This window comes from Oxyura jamaicensis, chromosome 1 (assembly GCF_011077185.1).
Source record: "Oxyura jamaicensis isolate SHBP4307 breed ruddy duck chromosome 1, BPBGC_Ojam_1.0, whole genome shotgun sequence".
NCBI lineage: Eukaryota > Metazoa > Chordata > Aves > Anseriformes > Anatidae > Oxyura > Oxyura jamaicensis.
The window spans coordinates 61,703,244-61,723,486 of record NC_048893.1 but is presented as its reverse complement, the minus strand read 5'-3'; the positions used below and the strand labels follow the sequence as shown (position 1 = coordinate 61,723,486).

At 39.6% G+C, this 20,243-nt stretch overlaps 1 protein-coding gene across 21 annotated transcripts in view; it reads left to right on the top strand.

The window, feature by feature from the left end:
• BICD1 (BICD cargo adaptor 1) overlaps positions 1–20,243 on the top strand; it is a 175,578-nt gene that overhangs the window by 103,994 nt on the left and 51,341 nt on the right. For all 21 annotated transcript variants that reach the window (XM_035344823.1, XM_035344881.1, XM_035344832.1 and 18 more), the window contains one exon: positions 18,336–18,488. In XM_035344823.1, the coding sequence (XP_035200714.1) occupies positions 18,336–18,488 (153 nt within the window). The remainder of the gene's footprint in view (positions 1–18,335; positions 18,489–20,243) is intronic.

Genomic DNA, 20,243 nt, shown 5'->3' with positions numbered 1-20,243 from the left:
GCTTGTCATATTGATGAAACTTAAAACCGCGTTCAGTTTTTATTACGCATATTTAATCATTTTTGTCCAGTAGTTATTTATGCTGTACTTGACAGGAAAACTCCTGTTTTAGTTTACCTTGAAGTAGTGGAGGCAGCTCCAAGCATTGTCTCTGTTGAGGTCTTGAAGGTCAAATTATTTTTAAAGCTTATGCTGCAGCTGAAAAACAGGTCAGATCCTATAATGGTGTTGTTCAATGGTGTGGTAAAATGGGTTGTGATAACAACAGTAGAGTAAAATAAACACATGTCACTTCCTCCGCTGAACCCCATAACTCAGGAGCTGTTTGGGTTGCAATGCAGAACCGTGTGCCTTCTCCTTCTCTGGCTCTCTGCTTTACATCTCCTGCCTGTAATCCATTAAAAACTTTCATTATTTCAGCATGATCGAGGTTAACTTCTAGACATGATTTATTGCTGCCACCTCTTACAGATAGGGCCTGTGTTTTCAGCTAAGCTGTTGCCTGATTAGATACTTTTTGTTGTTGTTGTTCCTGCAATTTTCACTTTATCGTGTTGGGCTTTATTGCACCGAACATAAATTGATTTTTTTTTTAATTATTGTTTTCATTTGGAAGATGACAAAAAGCACTGAAGCATTAGTTTGGCCCTTCAGCAAAATGCACCTATAATGTGAATTCCCTCCTTCCCACCTTTCCTCCATGCTTCAGCTTCTCCTGGGACACATGGTACCCTGCTCTCACAGCTGGCCAGCAGGTCCATGCAGTACCAGTATCTTGCATCTTCCCACACCTCAAAGTGGAAAGCGTCACTGGGAAATGTGGCTGCAGTATGCCTCTATGTTGATGGGTTCGCAGGCTTTTCACTGTTTGCCAGTGTCACTGCTGTGTAATGTAAGTAAGATTGCTGTTTGTGTTTTTAAGAAGAACAAGTAATGAAAAAATCCAGATCTGATGCCACCATTTATTTATTTATTTATTTATTTTCAGCCAGGAAATGGCAGTTGCAAATCTCACCTGCTGTTATTTCTCAGTAAAGGGAGAACTGTATGAGTGTCTTCTCTTGCATACTCAAACACCTTTTCCCATGCATCACCTCCTAGGAGTACTATATTCTTTTCTTACCTGTGCATTATTGACCTTCAGTATATTTTGTTGCCTTATATTTTTAAAACTTTGTGCCTTGCTCAGGCCAGATGCCCACATTTCAACTATCCTCAGTGCAAAAATAGACCGAAGGCAAACTCATGATGTATTGAATCTTCGACTAAATTAAGGAGTCCCTTGTAAGGATTCAGGGGAGTGTAGTGCATAAACTCTCCAGCACTGTGCAGTTGTAGAAAAGTCATGATCTGTCAGCTTTGTGCACTTGCCTTGATTCAAGGACATTAAACCTCATAGTTACTGTGAAAAATTAATGCAAGATTTGCATGGGAACAAAGTTCTATAACACACAGAAAATCTCCAATCTTCTTATACTGTGAGAGTTACCCTCAGAAGCTATTTTTCTGTAAGGTACAGACAGCTGGCTACAAGCAGTAATTTTTCTGGTGCCAGATCAGACTTCAGAAGCTCTGTTTGAGTCTGTGACCTAATGTGACTCTCTTCAATTGCATATGTGATAGAGAAGTTTCTGAGCCCTTAAGTGCTGTTCCCCCCCCCCCCCCATGTCATTATCAAGATTAATCAAAGATTTGTTTGCATGCATATGTTTATAGACTTTGGCTGCAGTTAATCCTTAATGCAATAATGCTGACCTCAGCTGAACTATATTTAGTGTATATTTGCCTCATTATACACAAATTGCTACCAAAAATTACTAAATGTTACGTTTTAAGCATTTGCATACTGCCACACTAAGGTGAAGAAAATATGAGGAAGCCCTAAACCTAGAATATACACTGCTCTGTTCCGTTCAGTAAAATTAAGCTGATTTTCTTGGCCTTAGTGTGCGATGCTGCACTTAACCAGTGAGCTTTAGCTGTTAATGAAAACAGTGATAAAAGCAATTATTTTTCTGAGAAAGCTCTGCTGTGCTATGTAGACAATGAAGTACTCCAGTAACTCCTGTAATTAAGACTTTTCTCCTTTGCCTTGGAATATATGAAAAGATCAAAGTGTCGTCCCCCTTCCTCCTTCCCCCCAGTGGACATTTCGTACCACAGAATAAATTTAAGTGCTCAAAGCCTAGCATGGGTAAAGGTTTTACTCTAAATAAATGTTGTCATACAAAATTTGACTGGGCACTCTAAACAAGTCTTCTTTATGGACAAGATACATGTATATTTCTAGCCTTTTCCTCCTTGAAGTTCAAGATAATCTTATCCAAGGAATAAAACTAGCTACAAAGAAACTAAATAACCTGAAGTAGCCAGCAGCAAACTATGTATAGTTGAGTTAGAGAATGTTTATTCATGATGTATCAAATAAATAGTCCTTACAAAGGAAATCCCACAAACTGTGGGGTATCTCTGTATGTGATTTCCTTCCAGAACTGGTAATAATATAATGCTGATGTCTAGAAGGTCCATAATCTTCCATTCTAGTGGACAAAAATGAAAGCTTCTGCCTCAACCACAGAACATTGTATTTCACAGGTGAGTCATTTTCTCACATTATGGAAATGATCAAGATCATCTGTATAAGTGAGGACTAGTGATTTCTGCTGCTACCTCAGTGGTGCTGCCATCTGTTCAGCTCCCTGCATACTCAGCGAGCTGATTTAACAAGTCTGTTCTTATAGCACACATTAATCCTATTCATATGAGAGATAAAATACTACGTAAATAAATTCTGTCTGCACTAAGAAATTCCATTCTGAAAACCAAGTTTTGTTTTATGAATTTCCTAACTCCTTGTATATGTTTTGTTTTATCTGATAGTCAGATGTTTGCACTGTGTTCTAAATATGCTCTAAATTCTTAAGATATATAATTTATTCAAATTTACTGTAATCAGATGAGATTTTTTTTTTCCCTAATTGAGAAGTTAAGGAGCAGAGGCTAAGGTTCTTATATTCAATAACTGGATGTCCTCTTGCATTTGAAGGCTTCTTTTTTACACTTGGTGATCTGTGTTGCATCCTAAAGCTCAGAAATTCCTGGGATGCTTGTATCCCCAAGACTAACTGAAACACGTTGATTTCTCTACTGAAGATTCAAATACTATAATCTGTTTCCCAATGCTCCTGATTGGTTTTTAACTGTGTTGGTATGAATCTGTGAGGTTCTTCTTGATATCCTGTAAGAGAAGATACAAATCATCATGTAGCATCTTTCTTTCACATCTGTTTTGTGCTCACACACACAAAACACTAGCAATGTTCTACATTTTCCCTGATGGAGTATTTAAATAACTTAACTTGCTTTCTGGTTTTCTGATAAATTATAGGATCTTCCAACTGGCTTTCTCTTTAAAAGAAAGCTTTTCAATTTTCAGGAATTTCTTTCTGCATCAGCTCCCTTCTTCCATTTCCCAGTTACTCTCAAAGCTGTGTACTATTGCTAAATCCAAGTTTCTAATTGAGATTCTAAGCAGCAAAAATTGCATCATTGGCTTTTGTTCCTCCATGAAAGCCCATGTTAATGGAGACTGCCTTATATAAAGCAGTCCTCTTTCACCTTTGAGAACAAAGAAGAGTTCCTGTCTGAAACAAGTACTGTGACATTTCAGTGTATTGAAAGAGCTGTACTGAGCCAGGAGATGCTTTATCCAGAGCTTTGACCATTCTTATCAGTGCAGTGCACAATCAGCACCAGTGATGGTGTGACGAAGTACCTGGTACAGTCAGGAGCTGAATCTCCCAGGGCTGAGAGAAGAGAAGGCCTTGGTCTTGCTCAGAGCCTTGCAGAGAGCTGGTGCTTGACCTCAATGCCACTGTAAGAACATAGCTGAGCCACAGACCAGTGTATGCTTTGCGGTCTGCTACTGTCTTACTCAAGCCTTGCAGTCCCATACTTGTGAGAAATGTGGGGTCTGATTTCAAAGCTCACCAAACTAGCAGAATTTTTAAATTTCCCATCTGAATTTTTCCACTGGTTACCCTGGATTTGGATCAGACTCATGATTTCTGTAGAAGAGACAGGGACTGATGCCAGGGCGTCTGGCATGCAATATCTCGTACCCTAGTCTGTTACACCTAAGTGAAATGTGTGCATATGATTCTGTAGTTGGAAGAAAATCAGATTCAGGTGTGATTAGTCAATCTCTGACAAATCTTAACTACTACTCTTAATTTCAAGAAAACACTAGGGCTTTGTCAAACATAAATAAAAGACATTTTTCCCGGGTATTAGTGGATAAGTATAAAAATCCTTATAGTGACACATTACAGTATTAACACCTGGTGTGGCTGAACTCAAGCATCATGTAGGGATATTATGACTTAATTTCTTTGTTGTATGGTTTTAACATGTTAAATTAAAACATGAGCTAATTCATGGTCAGACATGAATTGTCATCTTCATCATCTTCATTTGTCATCTGAACTGTGAGGTAAAAAATTGTGTCCACAGAGTTCCTCAGCCTCTCTTTCTGAATGCCGAGAATATCCAAGATGTTTTATGGACATTTGGGTATTTATCAAAGTGAAATTTTGTTTTATTTTTCTTAATTAAGTTTCCCTCATGAATGTGAGAAAATAAAAGCAGAATTTGGGAGAAAACTTTGATTAAAAAAAAAAAAGAAAAAAAGGAAGAAAAATCTTTGTAAGAAGGTATCCTCAATTTCATAAATCCTTGGGGAAAAGCAGCACTGAGAGAGACTGGCCTGTTCCTCTGTCCACAAGTCTGCACCATGGGATAGACTGCTGCCAATTTCCATTTCTGTTTTTTGTTACTGGGGTATAATACTTTTCCTGTTTTATAGCAAATAAACAGCTTGAAACATTTGCCATCACTGGGGTACTAATGCACTTTATTGAAGAATTATGGCAAATAAGCAGTATGCAAGATTTTTTTTTTTGCTATTTTAAATTTAGCTCTTATACATGGCATATGTATGTCTTTCATTAACCCCTGCTTAGCTGAAATGACATATTTGAGAGAAATTAGTCTTTGCTGTATGTTAAGCATACTCATGCCTCTAGCTAAAGAAAAGTGGACTAAGGAGAGAGGATTGGAGAGGCAATAAAAAGATATATTTTGGCGGTCTTCCATCCACAGGTGGTAATGGAGAGAAAAAATCCCCTGGGAACCTTGAATTTTCAGTGTTATTAGGCAGTGCAGGATGTTTTTATTGGTGAGTTTAGAACAAGTAAGGGCAGGAGAAGCTTACAGTATGGTGTTTACATTTGAGACAAATGATTAGAAACAAGTTGCAGGGCTTTGTCTGGGTCACCAAAAAAACTCTACCAAGGGAATGATCAGGAAGAAAACTACAGAGTTTGGAACAGTGTTTAGTTTGGTTTGAAATCCATCTCTTTTGTTAAAAAACGGATGTGTCTACTCTTAAGTACATAGTTTGCGTAGTAAAGCAGCTCCTAAATAAAATCTCAGCTTAGTTAGTGTCAAACAGCAGCCCGAAGGAACAGTGCTACAGCAGTTGCAGTCCCTTAATGAGACTGAGAAAAAGGTTTAGGCTTTGTGTCACTTCTGTTTATGAAAGTAAGCGAAGTACTCCATATTAGAAGGAGTCGTGATCCAACGGTGTGCCAGGCTAATACCAAAGAATACATCTGAATTGTGCCTAGGTACTCCTAAAACTAATGTGATCTCTGAGTGTGGGGAAAATATTTAGGATTTAGTGGCTGATGTTGTCCTCATCCCTTTGTTGCTATATGAGAGCTGTCTCCAGTGGTTTCCCATTTAGCGGTAATAGCTGGAAAGATCCACAGGGAAGTAAAATTCCTGCTTTCTTAGGACACAAGCAGGAAACAGATTTTTAACTTGAGTCTTTGAACTGCATCTAGGTTGAAGACTGCACTTTATTAAAACCCATTATCTTCCATGCTGTTAATGTCTACGATTCCTAAGCGCGAATGTTCTTTGCCTAAAGCAACTCAGCTCTTTTCCCTGTGCTTGCTGCAGCTATGCCGCTCCTGCAGCAGACGCCAAACTACTGCAAAGGGATGGTAGCCATTCTCTAGATCACCAAAATGGGTACCATTTACATTTCATAGGCAGCATTTATATGGTGTGGCAGTTCAGCCGCTCAACCACAAGGAACCTCCATCAGTAGAGGCAGGATCAGGGCGAAGAACTGACAGGTGCAGCTGTAAGGTTAACTTTTCTTCTAATTGCTGCAGTCTTTCACAAGTGGTGCTTGTACTCTGTACAAGCTGAAGCAAAATCATCTGTGCTACAGAAACTTCCATGTGATCAAAGGTGAAAGGTAGAGACTATTAACTAAGTGTGCAGCCCCTGACAGGGGTAATGTGTTGCAAGAAGTTGTTATACCAGAAGCTCTGATTGGAGGATTTTTCCCATTCTGCCAATGTATTTGGTGGCATCATACGTTGTACTGCACAAAGAGCATGGTGCAAGTGTGCAGATATGATGCATATTCCATGTACCATGTGTGTATTTTTATGTAGGCGTGCAATGACCAGGAAGATGCAAAGTCAATTCTCTCGTCAAGATGCTGGGTGAATTAAAGCTCAGTGTGATAATTAAGAGCACAAGGACCAGTTAGCAGCTGAGGCTGTTGTCTTTAGAGACAAAGGTAGCTGTATTTCAAAGAAAAAAATGAGAATGGCCTGCAGCTGTGGGGCTATATGACGGGAAATATATTGATCAGTTAACAAAGGGAAGTTCATAAATATCATCTTATTTCTGTTGCTTGTCTGAATTTTGACCTAGTTCAAGTGTGGTGCTGATTTTCCCCCATGAGGATGGCTGTCATTTCACTATATCGATTATTCTGCTGCAATTTTGCAGTGCATACCTGAATTCAGTTATGCTGTATCTAGCCATAGAGAGTACAACAGAACTGAAAAGCCTGCGTTTAAACAGTTACATGCTCAAACTGGGTTTATATTTTATTGGAGTACTTTAAGAAAATAGGGAAATTGTAGAACTCAAAAATTATCTTGGAGCCTTCCTCCAATATTTTGTTATGTTTTATATTAAAAGTAAGGGGGGAAAAAAACCAAACATCCACCACAAATGGAGCAAGAGCTATCAATCAGCCCTGTCCTGCTGCAGTATTAGAAAACTGAGGGAGCAATTAAGACTTTGGACTGCAGTCCTTTGCTGCCACGGAGGTTTCTTAGCAGCAGCTGGAGCCCAGCACTCCCGTGTTGCAGGGGGGCACCTCGGGGGGCTGAGTGGGGCAGCCAGGCTGGCACCCCTGTTTCATCCTGCAGACACCAGTAGGCTGGCAGGCTTAGAGTTCAGAAACACTGATGTTGAAGTAGGTAAGGCTTAGATGGACCTGTCTTTGGGGAAAAAAAAAATAGTTTTCCTGTCTACTTGTTGTATGGGTATGTTTTTTCTGAATTTCCATAAATCTGGAAAAAGAGTAGGTCTTCATTTGTCAAGGTCCTTGAGCACAACTTCAGCAAGGATGGAGAAGCTGCTTTGCTATCTTGCTGAACTGTGGATTTTACAGTCCAAGAGATGCCGAGTCCCTTTGTCTGTGTGTGCCCTAACAATCATGATGGTCACTCCGTGTTTGTTCTAAGACACTGTCCTCTTCATGCTACAAGGTCCTCAGGGGCAATCAGCAGTGATTTAGTGAACGCTATCTTTAGGTAAATAAAGGGTCATTTTAAGTTTCTGTGGGCATTCCCAGTTCAGTTCTTTTAACCACATCTTATTAATAATTTAATAATCCTTCTCAGCGGAAGGCTTCTGTTGTCAGCCCAACAGCCATCATCAGCTGTATGGAAGTCAGATGATAGTCAGTGGAAACATGCTGAAAGGAAAACAGCAGTGTTTTTAAAGAGGAATACAAAATCATAGGATAAATAGATATATATAAAATTAATATCCAAAGTCAAACTAATATTTTACTCTCCGAGAATATATGGCATTTATGGTATTTTATGGCATTTAGTTCTGTTTTGGTGCATTGCAGGCACTGCAAAATGTTCAGTGTTTATTCAATTTCCAAAAGAATAATTTAATTCTAAGGTTGTGCTGCCACGAGCGACATGCTTGAGTAACTCTCACAGAGAATGTCGTTAATAGTCAACCCTTGGACTGTATTTTACATTTGTGTTTCTGTCCTGTGTGCCAAAAGGCAAGAATCTTGTGTGCTCAGCCTTTTAAGGACAAGATAGAAAACTGTCCATGTAAAAATTACCCGTGTAGACTGTAATATGTATATTAAGTGGATCTGTGTAATATCCAGTCTGCATTAAAACAAATAAAGGAAAGGTCAGATTATAAGAGCCAAGATTAAGCATCAAACCAATTTGTGTTGAACTGTCAAAAGCAGTGCGATGTTTGAGAGACACTTTTTGAGTACAGGTATTTTCACTGTCCTTATCAATAAATTTAGGTAATCTTTAGTGCAGTTTACTTTATCAAATCTTTCACAAAGGCATTTGTACTCATGAATTACCATGTTTGCCGTAATGAATTAAAATTATGTGTAAAATTCAGTCCTAAAGAATTCAGTTTATAGACAGATGAGATACTTATCTTTGCTTGTTTCCACGTAAGTCACTCAAATTTATAACCTAAAATAAAAACGCCAGGTCTTTGAGTAAAAAGGCATTAGTCATCAAGTCAATTTTCATCTTTTTAATATTAATCAACTGCTGTTTCTGAATTGATGTTTGTGCTACTGTTACAAAAATAAGCGCGTGGGGGTTGGTGGGGGTTCTGCGCACAAGGTCAAATTTGCTGCAGAATGCTGTGCTTGTTTTAGCAGCAGCTGGATAACATTACATGGATTTTAATTACTGAAATTAATCCTGACTTTTAGGAAATACTTTACCTTATTAGTGACATAATTGGCCACATGATAACATTTGAATTTTGTGGTACAGATGCGTTTGTTAAAAAAACGCCTCTGTCCTGGAGAAGAATGAGAATTACTCAAGTTTTACTTGCTTGTTGCTGCTCCTCTCTTAGCAACCTTTTATACCATATAGGTATTTTTCAAGGATAACTTGAAATAGTCTGTTGTCATTGTGAGGGAGATGGGCGCACATTCACGAGTCCCTTTTAAAAAAAAATCTGCAGCTGGCACACTGTAAGAATAATTTTAACAAGGGAAGCTGTGCTATAAGCATGGGCTTTTACAGAGCTCCTTTGATGCTGAACTCTTGCAGCTCCTCTGCAGCACAATAGAGAATGTCTCAGGAGATGATTACTAGAAACAGGCTTTTTTACCTGTGAATAGTTTTATTTATTCATTGTATCCTTTAGTTATTTATTCATACTATATTCATACTGATTTCTAAAAGGTATTAACAGTTTCTTTGCTTCTTTCAATATATTCCTCCTCTCTCAGTAATTTGTGAGGAACCATGCACTAGAAGGAATATAGAGTGTTAATTGGGGTCTCCTTTATTTCCCTCGTATCTAGTTACCTTTATCATCATCACCCATCTCTCCGTGTTCCTGCTATATTTCATGCAAGGACATCTTACAGGATTTCTCTGTTGTAGGAGCTATCTGGAAATCTTCACTTTTAGCGTGCTTTTCTGTTTGTATAGGAGAGGTGGCTGAAGATGGATATGGTGGGTAAATGGAAGGTTCCTGCAGAGAGGAAGAGATGTATTTATTTTCCTGTCTTTTGTGGGTAGGAGAATTGTTACTGTTTTCACATTGCAATGTGAAAGACCTAGGTCCAGGTTAAATATTCAAAAGAGTTTTCTGAGAATGGCAAAAGTGAAGTCATGAAACATGTTTCTGGGAAAAGTGATGGGATTCTATCATTGGAAGCGTTTAAGAGAAAATGAGACAGATATCAGGAATGACATAGATGTAGTTGCTCTATCTAGAGAAAGACAAATGGACTAGATGCTCTCCATAGGCCCTTTTGAGATCAATTTTTCTGCGGTTTCCATGATCTTCTGTGAGCTGTGAATTAGGATTAATTACCTGCCTGGTTAATTTGAACTCAGCCCCCTGCTAGCTTAGATGCGCTCTCCCCAGGACCAGATGTATTCATTCTGCTGCCCAGCGCTGGGTCTGTGTGTCCACAGGCTCTCAGCTTCCTGGGCTCCACCACTGCAAACCGATCTGCTCAACTGGAGAAGGCAAAGGCACTTGTCAGCCGTCATTGTTACTACAATTACTAGCTGGTATTTACAAGACTGGAGATCAGCTCGGCATGCAAATTGAAAGAAAGCAGAGCTTGGATGGTATTGTAATGCAGTGCAGGGTGGTAAAGCCGAGCTGAGAGCCCGGGCCCCACGTACACGTCCCTTGGCAGTGCAGCTGGGTTGCTGGAGTAAGGAATATGAGGAACATAAGATTAAGCTAGCAGCAAGCTGTAATTAAAATAGCTCCGAGTCCTAAGGAGGGGAGGCAGTTGCCATGGGGAATGGAAAGTGTACAAGGAGTGTAGCTCTGTGCCTGCAGCACGGGAGGTTGGAGTTGCTGACTGGCACGCTCAGAGAGAGGTTACAGCACGGAGCTCTGAAAACATCCTGACATCAAAAGGTAGGGTAATACAGCAGAGAGCAGTGCAAAAGTAAGTAGAGGTATATTTTTCTGTACCAACCAAGCATAATGGGTGCTAAAATAGTCAAAGCTCATCCCCCTTATTTAGGTGCTTGTATGTATCCACTTGAGTGTCTTTTCTCTTCCTCCCATCCTCAGCAACTCACTTTATTCCACTCCTCATACAGTGAAATCTTAGTCCTGCTGGAGGCTATATAAATTTTACAATTTACATTGATGGGTCTGGGTTTCTACCTCTGGAATTTCAAGTATGTTATGCATTTGTGGCAGAGCAGCAAGAATATCCAAAATAGAGATGGTACATGTTCCAGTTGCCTACCTCCTGCTAGCACACGTGTCTCTGTGTTCACCCTGCCAACAACAGCAGGGAGTAAATACCATGAAAAATAACTTTGTTTTGCTTTTGGGGGTGGCTTGCTGCCCCCTGATCTGGCTGATGGTGTGGAAGAGAGTGCTGGCCCAAGAAGGGGCAGGACCAGGAACAGCAGCTGTCCCCCTGATGAGCTTGAACAGTGGAGTGCAAATCCACACCCTGTTAGCACAGCTTTTCATTTGACGGTCAGCCAGTGCCCCATTGGGTCTAGAAGGAAATTTGGCACTTCGCACCTGACAGATGGCCTGTCAAAGGGACAGTGTAGCTGGCAGATGCCTCTCCCAAGTGATCTGTTCAGCTTTAGAACCAGCCCTGGGTTTCTTGACAAGCTTGAAAAGGCCTGTGTGAATCCTTCATCAAAAACCCTGCCTTGAGGCATTGTCATGTAGAATCACTTCTGTTGGGTTCTTTAATTGTGGCTAGAAAGTAACAACACTCATAGGAAAGTCTGTAACTGGGGGGAAAAAAAGGCTATGTAATGAATACACACACCTTTTTCCTTCCTGCCTGCCTGCCTGCCTGCAATTTATTTCTAATATCTTTATAATAGTACCTACTCAGGCATGGAATAATTGGTGATGTAGGGTGGGCAACGGGGAGAGAGCAGGACTGGACTTCAGGCCTGGGCTGGTCCCTGGATGGCTGTGGTCCATCGGAACCAGTGGAAGTTTGAAGACCAAAATTGGTCTGAATGGACTGTGGAAAGACTCCTGGCGGAGAGCCCTGAATCAAGAGCCCTTGCCTGCTCTTGTTTTGTGGGATGTTGTTATGAGCCTACTCCAAGGCCCAGGTATTTCATTCTTTCTTCTACCCAGCCAGTGTAGCATTTAGAAACAAATACTCCCACTTCTCAGAAATGTTTAATGCCACCAGAGCTGCAGGAGACAGATAAGTAGCAGAATTTTAAGTTGAAACAAAAATGACCTCCACAATGTCTTTCTCATGGCAGAACTTTTTCTCCCAGCCAAATATTTTAGTACTTGCAATGCCTATGTTTAAATGCACGACTTCATTCCACAGATATGTGGAAGGATCATATGAACTGAACTGTGCTGTAACCCTGGAGTCTGAATTTCCTCATACATTGGTTTAATATGATTTTGTTAAGTGAAGGTTCTTTTCCATCGAAGGAACTCTTAGGAATATTGCAGTATTGTTTGTTGAAGGTGCCAATATAAAATATGGAGTGCTACTAATGCAGGCAAGATCAAACCATTATTTTCCATGTGTTCACCAGATAAATAATATATATGATTAGACATTTATACTTCATTTATACAAGTCCTTATAATATAATGTACCCGTACTACAGAGAAGGAAAATTAAATGCCTAAATAATAAAAACATTTGTTAATTTTATATTTATATATATACTTATATATTAAAGTCAATAAAATAGGTATTTTATAAGGATTTATATGTAGTAGGGTTTAAAACATTGAATGTTATTGGTTTCAAACTGTAGTAACTACATAAATCGGCCATTTAATTGCTTTTGATAGAAATTCACCTTTCTTCTTTAGATTTATCTATCCAATTAAACATGTTGAAAATCTCAGACGGTGAAATTATTAGGTGGATTGTAAAATGCTTTATTTAAGAGCCATTACTGGTGAAGCAACTTGAAACATGCATTATCTTAATCTTGTTTCTATTCAATATGCTATAGCTAACAAACATACGGCTTTTTTTATCTTTGTTTTTCATAATACTGTCATTGTGCAAGTAAGTGCATAAGAGGGAAAGATTATAGGTACTTATTATTCTACAGATCTTGTTCACCATAGTATATCTTTTTTCCTTTTTTTTTTTTGAGACTGTATAGTATATCAAAAGCTAAGAAAATTATTTTAATATCAGAATCAAATATTTCAGCTGTTAGTGGTTCCTGCTCTTGGTTACTTGGAGAGGTGTTTGTGCTCTTAAAGTAGTGTGCTAATACAGATGGTTAGATCGTGTATGATATTATGAACTCTAACAACCTGGTTGAAACATTTTGAAGGATGAAATCAGATAAATTCAGATTAAAAAGGAGGATGAAGACTTTTTACAATAAAGAAAGTGAATCTCTGAAGTAATTTATTTTGGGATATAGAGGTATCTACATATTGAAAATGAAGAACAAATATTTCTATAAGAGATGCTCTGTCTCTGCTCTGCTAGGGTGTCTACATCTATGATTCATCAGCAGGATCAGGGGTGCGAAGTCTACACAAGGGTCAGACCAGGACAGACTAGGTCATCCACAAAATCCCATTGTATTTTTTGTTACCTTCTGAAACACTGAAAATATCATTCTTTCAGTTCAGAGTAAGTATTCCTGTATGTGAACTAGAGAAACTTCAAGGCAAATGTAGACGACCTCATCTGGGGACTGAAAACAGTTGACAGTAAATAAAAGAAAAATGGTCCTTAATCTTCTGTTCCCCTTTTTGTCCTCTCTTCTCTCTGTCCCCTTCAGAATGAAAAATCAGGATGTGCCAGGGGCGAGCTGGGTATGTCTGGATGCCATTACTGGCTTTCCAACACTTTCAGATGCTTCATTGCCCCGTTGCTTCAGCCAGTGAAGTTAACAAGATTACCTCTCTCCTTATTGCACAGCACTATTTTGATATCCTACCTGATAAAGCATTTTCTCTTTGTCCATTTTCTTACTGGCTGGCAGTTCTGCTTTAAACCTCATGCTTTGCCTTTATCTGGGATTTTCCAAGGCTACAATGGAAGCAGCTGAGGGAACTGGGGTTGTTTAGTCTGGAGAAGAGGAGGCTGGGAGGAGACCTTATTGCTCTCTACAGCTACCTGAAAGGAAATTGTGAGGAGCTGGGGATCAGCTGCTTCTTGCAGACAACTAGCTCTAGGACTAGAGGGAATGGCCTCAACTTCTACCAGGAGAGGTTTAGGTTATCAATCAGGAGAAATTTCTTCTCAGAAAGATTAGTCAGGCATTAGGACGGGTTGCCCAGGGAGGTGGTGGATTCACCGTCCCTGGGGTGTTCAAGGAAAGGTTGGACCTGGTGCCTGGGGACATGGTTTAGTGGGTGACACTGGTGGTAGGGGGATGGTTGGGCCAGATGATTTTGGAGGTCTTTTCCAAACGTAATCATTTTCTACTTGCTAAAAGCAACAAATCAAAGATAGTTTAGGGTTTGATATTTTTTTCCTCATTAATTTCTCATGAATTTATTTATTGTTTGATGTTGCCAAATAGATGCAAACAATGTATTTAACAAGAAGACAAAATGATTTATAAATCGGATTAGTTTTGTGAATGAATGATTCTGAAGGAAGACCCAAACCTGTTTTTTGCCAAACTTGTGCTGGTAGCCCTCTAAGGCATTTCCCCATGCAAAGTCAACCTGTTTGTGATTAAATTTGAAGCTTTGTTAAACTTTATTTTCTAGTATTTACTTATTGTTGTTTTTCCAAAAAAAATGCACCTTTTGTTTTCCTCTGCAAAGGAAAGTCAGACTTGTCAACAAACACATGAGATCATGGATATTAGTCTAAGCATAAATTTTCTGTTAGATTCAATTTACTGCTAGTGCAATAAAACTGTCATCAGATCGAATGAGATTTTATACTGCATCAGCCATAACACAGTGACATTAAATCGGAAGTATATAATTTTTCCATTGTTCTCTTACTCATGAGTTATGAAAATTATAAAGTAATGCACAGTATCATGCCAATGCTTGCATTTTTTCCAGCAGATAAGTAGTGATTTCATCAGGGTAGTTTGGGGCACCTAATTAGTTTCTGATTACAAGGCTGTTTTGTAGGATGAAAAATAGCACAATTTACTGCAGTAAGGATCTGAAAGCTTTTAATGAAAATGTGCATGAGAAAATGTAGGGGAAAAGCCCAAACATTAGCTCCCCGATTTTCGAACTGGAGCCCTCTGTTTTTCATTTCTCATGGTCTGTTCTGTTACGTTAGACATGCGTTGAGTGATGTGATTGACATCTTCCACAATTACTGTTCGCATATAATTAGATGCGATGCTGACAAGGACTCTGTTGTTTGCTATAGCTTCACAAAAAGGCCTTACCCTTTTTTCTTGTTTTCCCCTTTTCTGGCACGGGTCCATTAGAACCAATGCACTATGTTCTTCTGGTGACTAGGATCAAAAATAACTTCCAGACATTAAAACATTACTCATGTTGTCAGCTCCACCTCTTGGATTAAATTGTTTTTTATTTACAGATGCAGTAGTTCATAGGGGAATCCTCTCTGAACGTGTAAAAGCTACTGAGTCCGTGCCCTATTAAAAGTGCATGTATCAAATGCCCTGTCCTGGAAATTTAACATTCAGTGCTTGATTACCAGTTAAGTTTAATTATGAATTATTTTGCTGATTGGAGAATAAGTTGGGTCACATTGTCCTCTAGTGGTTCACACAGATAACTGCCCCTGCTGACAGACTTCTTTTGCCTTGTGTTTTTATATCCTCTCCTGCTGTTCTCATACAAGTCCAAGTCACTTCAGAAGAGGGCTGATACAATGACCAAATAAAATTTGACACGTTAATGACACTGTGACAGTACAGCTAGATGTCTCCTATAAATGTATATTGTCTGCTTGAGAAAAATGTATTTAAAATATTTCAAAATAGCCATAGACACTCAGGAGAAGGTAATGTATTTAGCCACAGCATTTGATGGAAATAAATATATCCTATTTCCTGACAGTAACAAAGTATAACCTCAGCATGAGATATTTGTATAGATTGAAGAATAGCTTAGCTCCACAAAACACACAGGGATTCCATATGAATGAAAGCAGAGTGGGAGTCTGCCATCTCCTGTGGCTACTCACTTGTAAACTGTGACAACAGCAGGCTTTTGCCCTGTAATGTTGAAGCACTCACTGCCTTTCATACAAAGCAGTGAAAGCAACCGAGCACTTCTCAGCCGGGCATCTGCCAGCGCAATGCAGACATTTACAAACAGAAGGAGAGATCTCGTAGCAGGGAGAATAATCACAGAAACATTAAGGTTGGAAAAGATTTCCAAGATCATCTGGTCCAACCATCCCCCTACCATAATTATTACCCACTAATCCATGTCTGTTTTTTCCATGACCAAATGCACTTTCCAATAGAGAATATTTCATCATCTTTTCAAAGTAACATGATGAGATTTTGTCCCCTGTGACAGAGCAGTACTGCAGGCAGAGCTGGGGCAGGCAGGCATGGAAGGGATGCTCTGACCAGCGACCCTTCTCCTCTATCCTGTTTCTTGTTTGACCAAGTACTGTGAGTAATGAAAAATGGAGGTTGCTCTGTAGAGAGAGCTTCTGTGTGTAAAAGGAGAAGTGCTATAAATAGTTTGGTTTATACTTCTAAGATGATGTAGGAGAGGAAAGTGTTACAAGTGACAAAGAAATGTGGTTTCTGTCTTAAAGAAATAGTGATGCACTCCAATGAAGTGGTAGCTGATGTTTTGTGTTGCTCTTTGCAGTAACAGGAAAGGCAAAGGAGCACCTTGGTCCTACAGAGTACTTTCAGAGTTTTTTTTGGAAGTGTTGTGCCTTGGACTCTTTCAGGGAAGTAATATGTCAGGGTTTAGTAACAATTCTTGACTTGGATCCTCCATCCCTGACTGCCTTTTTTCTTCCTCAATTTTGATGAGGCCTTCCTTTTGACCACTGAAATTGATGGCAAACACCAGGCAGGGAACTGCAGAATAGCTTGATTATACCTGACGTGGCAGAGCCGTGCATTCAGTGTTGCCCACCACCAGCCTCAGTTTTGCCCATATCCTCACACCTAAAAGCATAAATAAACACTGCTGCTGCAGGTGTGCCAACAGAAACGTGTATGAAAACTCTGTGTATAAAAAGCCTTCACCTTGTGAAATAAGCTGTGGTACCGTTTTTACAGTTCACTCATGAGTTTACTAGAAAGTGAAGGATGCAAGAGTTACTTTTATTTCATGCTCTGTCACTCTTTTGCCACTGGGGATCTTTTAAACCAAAGGCGTGCTTCCAGTTAAGAAATCATGTTGATTATTTCTTCTTACACAGCTGCCAGAGTGGGGATGATGATTTTTTATTTTTCTTTAATGACAAGGCTTCATTTTAGAAAGTCACCTTAATAACTCTTGTATCAACATTTTTTTTTCATGCTTTGCAGTGTTATTTCCCAGGATTTTATTACCATTTATTTAACCTAGATGCTAAGCAAAACTCTGTTTATCACCAATTCAGACCACATGGATTTATCTTTAAGTATTAGAGGGTCAGCTGTAGAGATGGATATATTCAGAGCTCACCGACTCCAGTTTCTGCTGTAATGATTTCTTAAACATTCCACGCTTTCAGGTGGATATAAGGCCATATATATTGCCCTCCCTCTGCACAGAAACCTTTTAGAGAAACCTGTTACTGCTTCCCACACGTGCTCCTTATTGCACCCCAGCAGAGAGGAGGCCCTGCCCCATCATTAGAGACCCAGCAGTGCTTCCCTCCAGGAGCTCCGCAACAGTGCTCAGTTGCTGCTGGAAGCAGAACAAAGCTGTGACCAATTACACCTGTTTCTATTGATCAGGAAAATCCAGGCTGCTCCTCACAGCAGAGGGGCAGGTCGCTTCTACTGGCTGTGTCAATCTCTGTTCTCCTCCAGCTGTGTTAACTCCACCTTCCCACAGTGCGTTCTTATCAGGGTTATATCAGCAGATTCAGGGGGCTTTCCCAAACATCCTGACTCTCGATGTAAAAAACACTCAGGCCTGGAATCTGTTGGAAATGATCTTTTGTGCAACCGATCCCTTGTGACCTCTCGTAAGGCTGTCCAGGAACTGCATTTGCTAATGGGAAGATGAAAGACGTGACCTTGTGTGTTCCCAGGCCCTGCGGGTAAAATCATGCCCCAAGGCTTTTGTCAGTTTTGGAGGCTTGCTTTCCAGCAGGCTGCATGGCGAGTCCCCCACCTGCCCATGCTGCTCTTTAGTGCCTGTAGACAGGAGCGAGAGAGTAACAGATGTCTCTGCAGAATAGATGCTGTAATTCATTGCTTTGCTGCATGAATGTAGGGAGCATCTTTTGGTGGAAAACAGGTGGTAATTTTATTTAGATCCAACTGTAGCGCTGAGCAATAAAACTAATGAGATGATAAAGCCCTGCCAGGCTTCTCATTTCAATAAACATCTAATCTTGAAATTGTTTTAATCAAGCTTCCTTATCGGATGTTCTCATTACTGTGCTGCCAGCACACACCTGAAAGTACCGTTTTGCCTCAGTTCAAAGGGTGATGCTGTTTTGATTTGGACTCTTAAATCCTTTCTATTTCAGGATTAATTTTTTTGTGTGTGGCCTTTTCCAAAGGCAGTGTGTATCATTAAAGGGTCTGAGCAAATGGTAACATACTTGCTTTTTCTCTCACCAGAATAATGAAATGGTAGAACTGCAGAGGATACGAATGAAAGACGAAATTCGAGAGTACAAATTTCGAGAGGCAAGGCTCCTGCAGGACTACACTGAACTTGAAGAAGAAAATATCACTTTGCAGAAGCTGGTGTCCACTCTGAAACAGAACCAAGTAAGCATTGGGAGACTCTAGGTGCTGTGCTGTGCTGGAAAATGACAGTATTTTCTCAGGTTTCCATAACATGATAGAAGTTTCTTTTTTTATTTTTATTTTTTTAATTATTATTATTATTTTATTTTTTTTTATTTTGATTTTGGTAGACAGTTATTCTGCAACAGTGTTATTGGCCTTTTTTTTTTATGTTTGGGGAGGCCCTTACTTCGGTTTTAGAAAAATCCTGAGAGAATGCACAGAACTTTTTAATAGCGAGATAATTATTACCATATCCATGATTGCATCTTTTTCCTTTCTGTTTTCTCCCCTCCCTCACTGCACACTGACCTCCATGCCCAGCAGCAGGAGTAGGTCAGCCCTCTGTTTCCTCTTACTTTGTTTCCTGTGTTCCTTTTCCACTTCTGAAGTGGAGAAAAGAGAAAATAATCTTTTACCCATTCTCCTTTCCTTTCTTTTCACTGGGTTTTCCTGTACCAGCGCTGCTCTCTGCTCAGCAGTGCTAACCTGCACGTTTGGCAAGCTCCAAAAATAGGCAAAGGGACGTCAGATGCTCCTAGTTTCTTTTATATTTTCCCCATGGCAGTGACATGCAGCTGGCAGCAAGGCAGCATGCTGTAATTCTTGCTGCAGTGCAGGATGTGCCCCCAGGAGCTGCTGTAAATCAGAGCCCCGTTACATCCAGACGCAAACAGAGGTTGGGTCTGTCCTCTTGCCTTTATATCCAGCAGCTTCCTTTGCTGCTGGGTATAAATACTGCAGAGGAAGTCATCAGACACACAGTTGTCTTTTAAACTGAATGAAAGAGATTTGTTCTCATGTCAGAAAACTGAGCTTGCCATGATAAGTCAGTATCCAAGCTGGATGATTAAAGAGTTTCTTTTATATACTTCCCAGACCAGCATAACATTGTGCTCTGTAACAGCATTTCCCCAGCTTCCAGCAGATTGCAGTCGTACTGCTCTGGAGACCCTGTTTTATGTCCTAACCTACTGAATGGTTCGTTTAGGGTATTTATCAAATAGCCAAGACTGTCAGTTTCTTACGGGAGTCTGTTAGCAAGGCTGCCTTATTCCAGCAGGAATATGCAGCACTGTTTCATCTGTCTTTGCTATTCTACCCCACTAGCACAAATGCAATTGAAGCATGTAGAACAATGGAGCAGTGCTGCAGAGAATGCACAAGTAATGCAAGTGGGTGTCATTCCCTTATTTCACACTCCTAAAACTGAATTTCTAGCAGAGCATCTTTATGTCAGAGTTATTTAACAAGCCAGCAAATTCTGCCTTTGAGGAATGTATTTTTTCCACACCAACCTCATAGGAGGCATCTTCATGGGAAAAATAAATATAAATACCCCTTTATGGACCATCCTAGTTTCCCCCAGAAGAAAATCTGTTTACTAGTGTTTGTATTTGTCATAGTATTTCATTCTTAATGGAATCAAATTCTGGCACTCTGGGGACAGAAAAAGCATTGCCACATTTTGAATGACATAAAAAATCAGTCATTTTGTATCACATACCCATGCACTTGTGATTCCAAAACCAATTTCAATCTTCAAGATAAAATATCAAGAACATTTTATATTTTACTACTTTAATTTACAAAACCATACGTTACAAGTATATTGTAAGCAAGAATCCATGATATGGTTACTGCATAGATAATGTAGAACTTTGGTTTTCATATGGATTTAAAATGGAAGAAAGTGTATGATCTTTGGTGGTTTTTTGTTGTTGTTGTTTTGTTGTT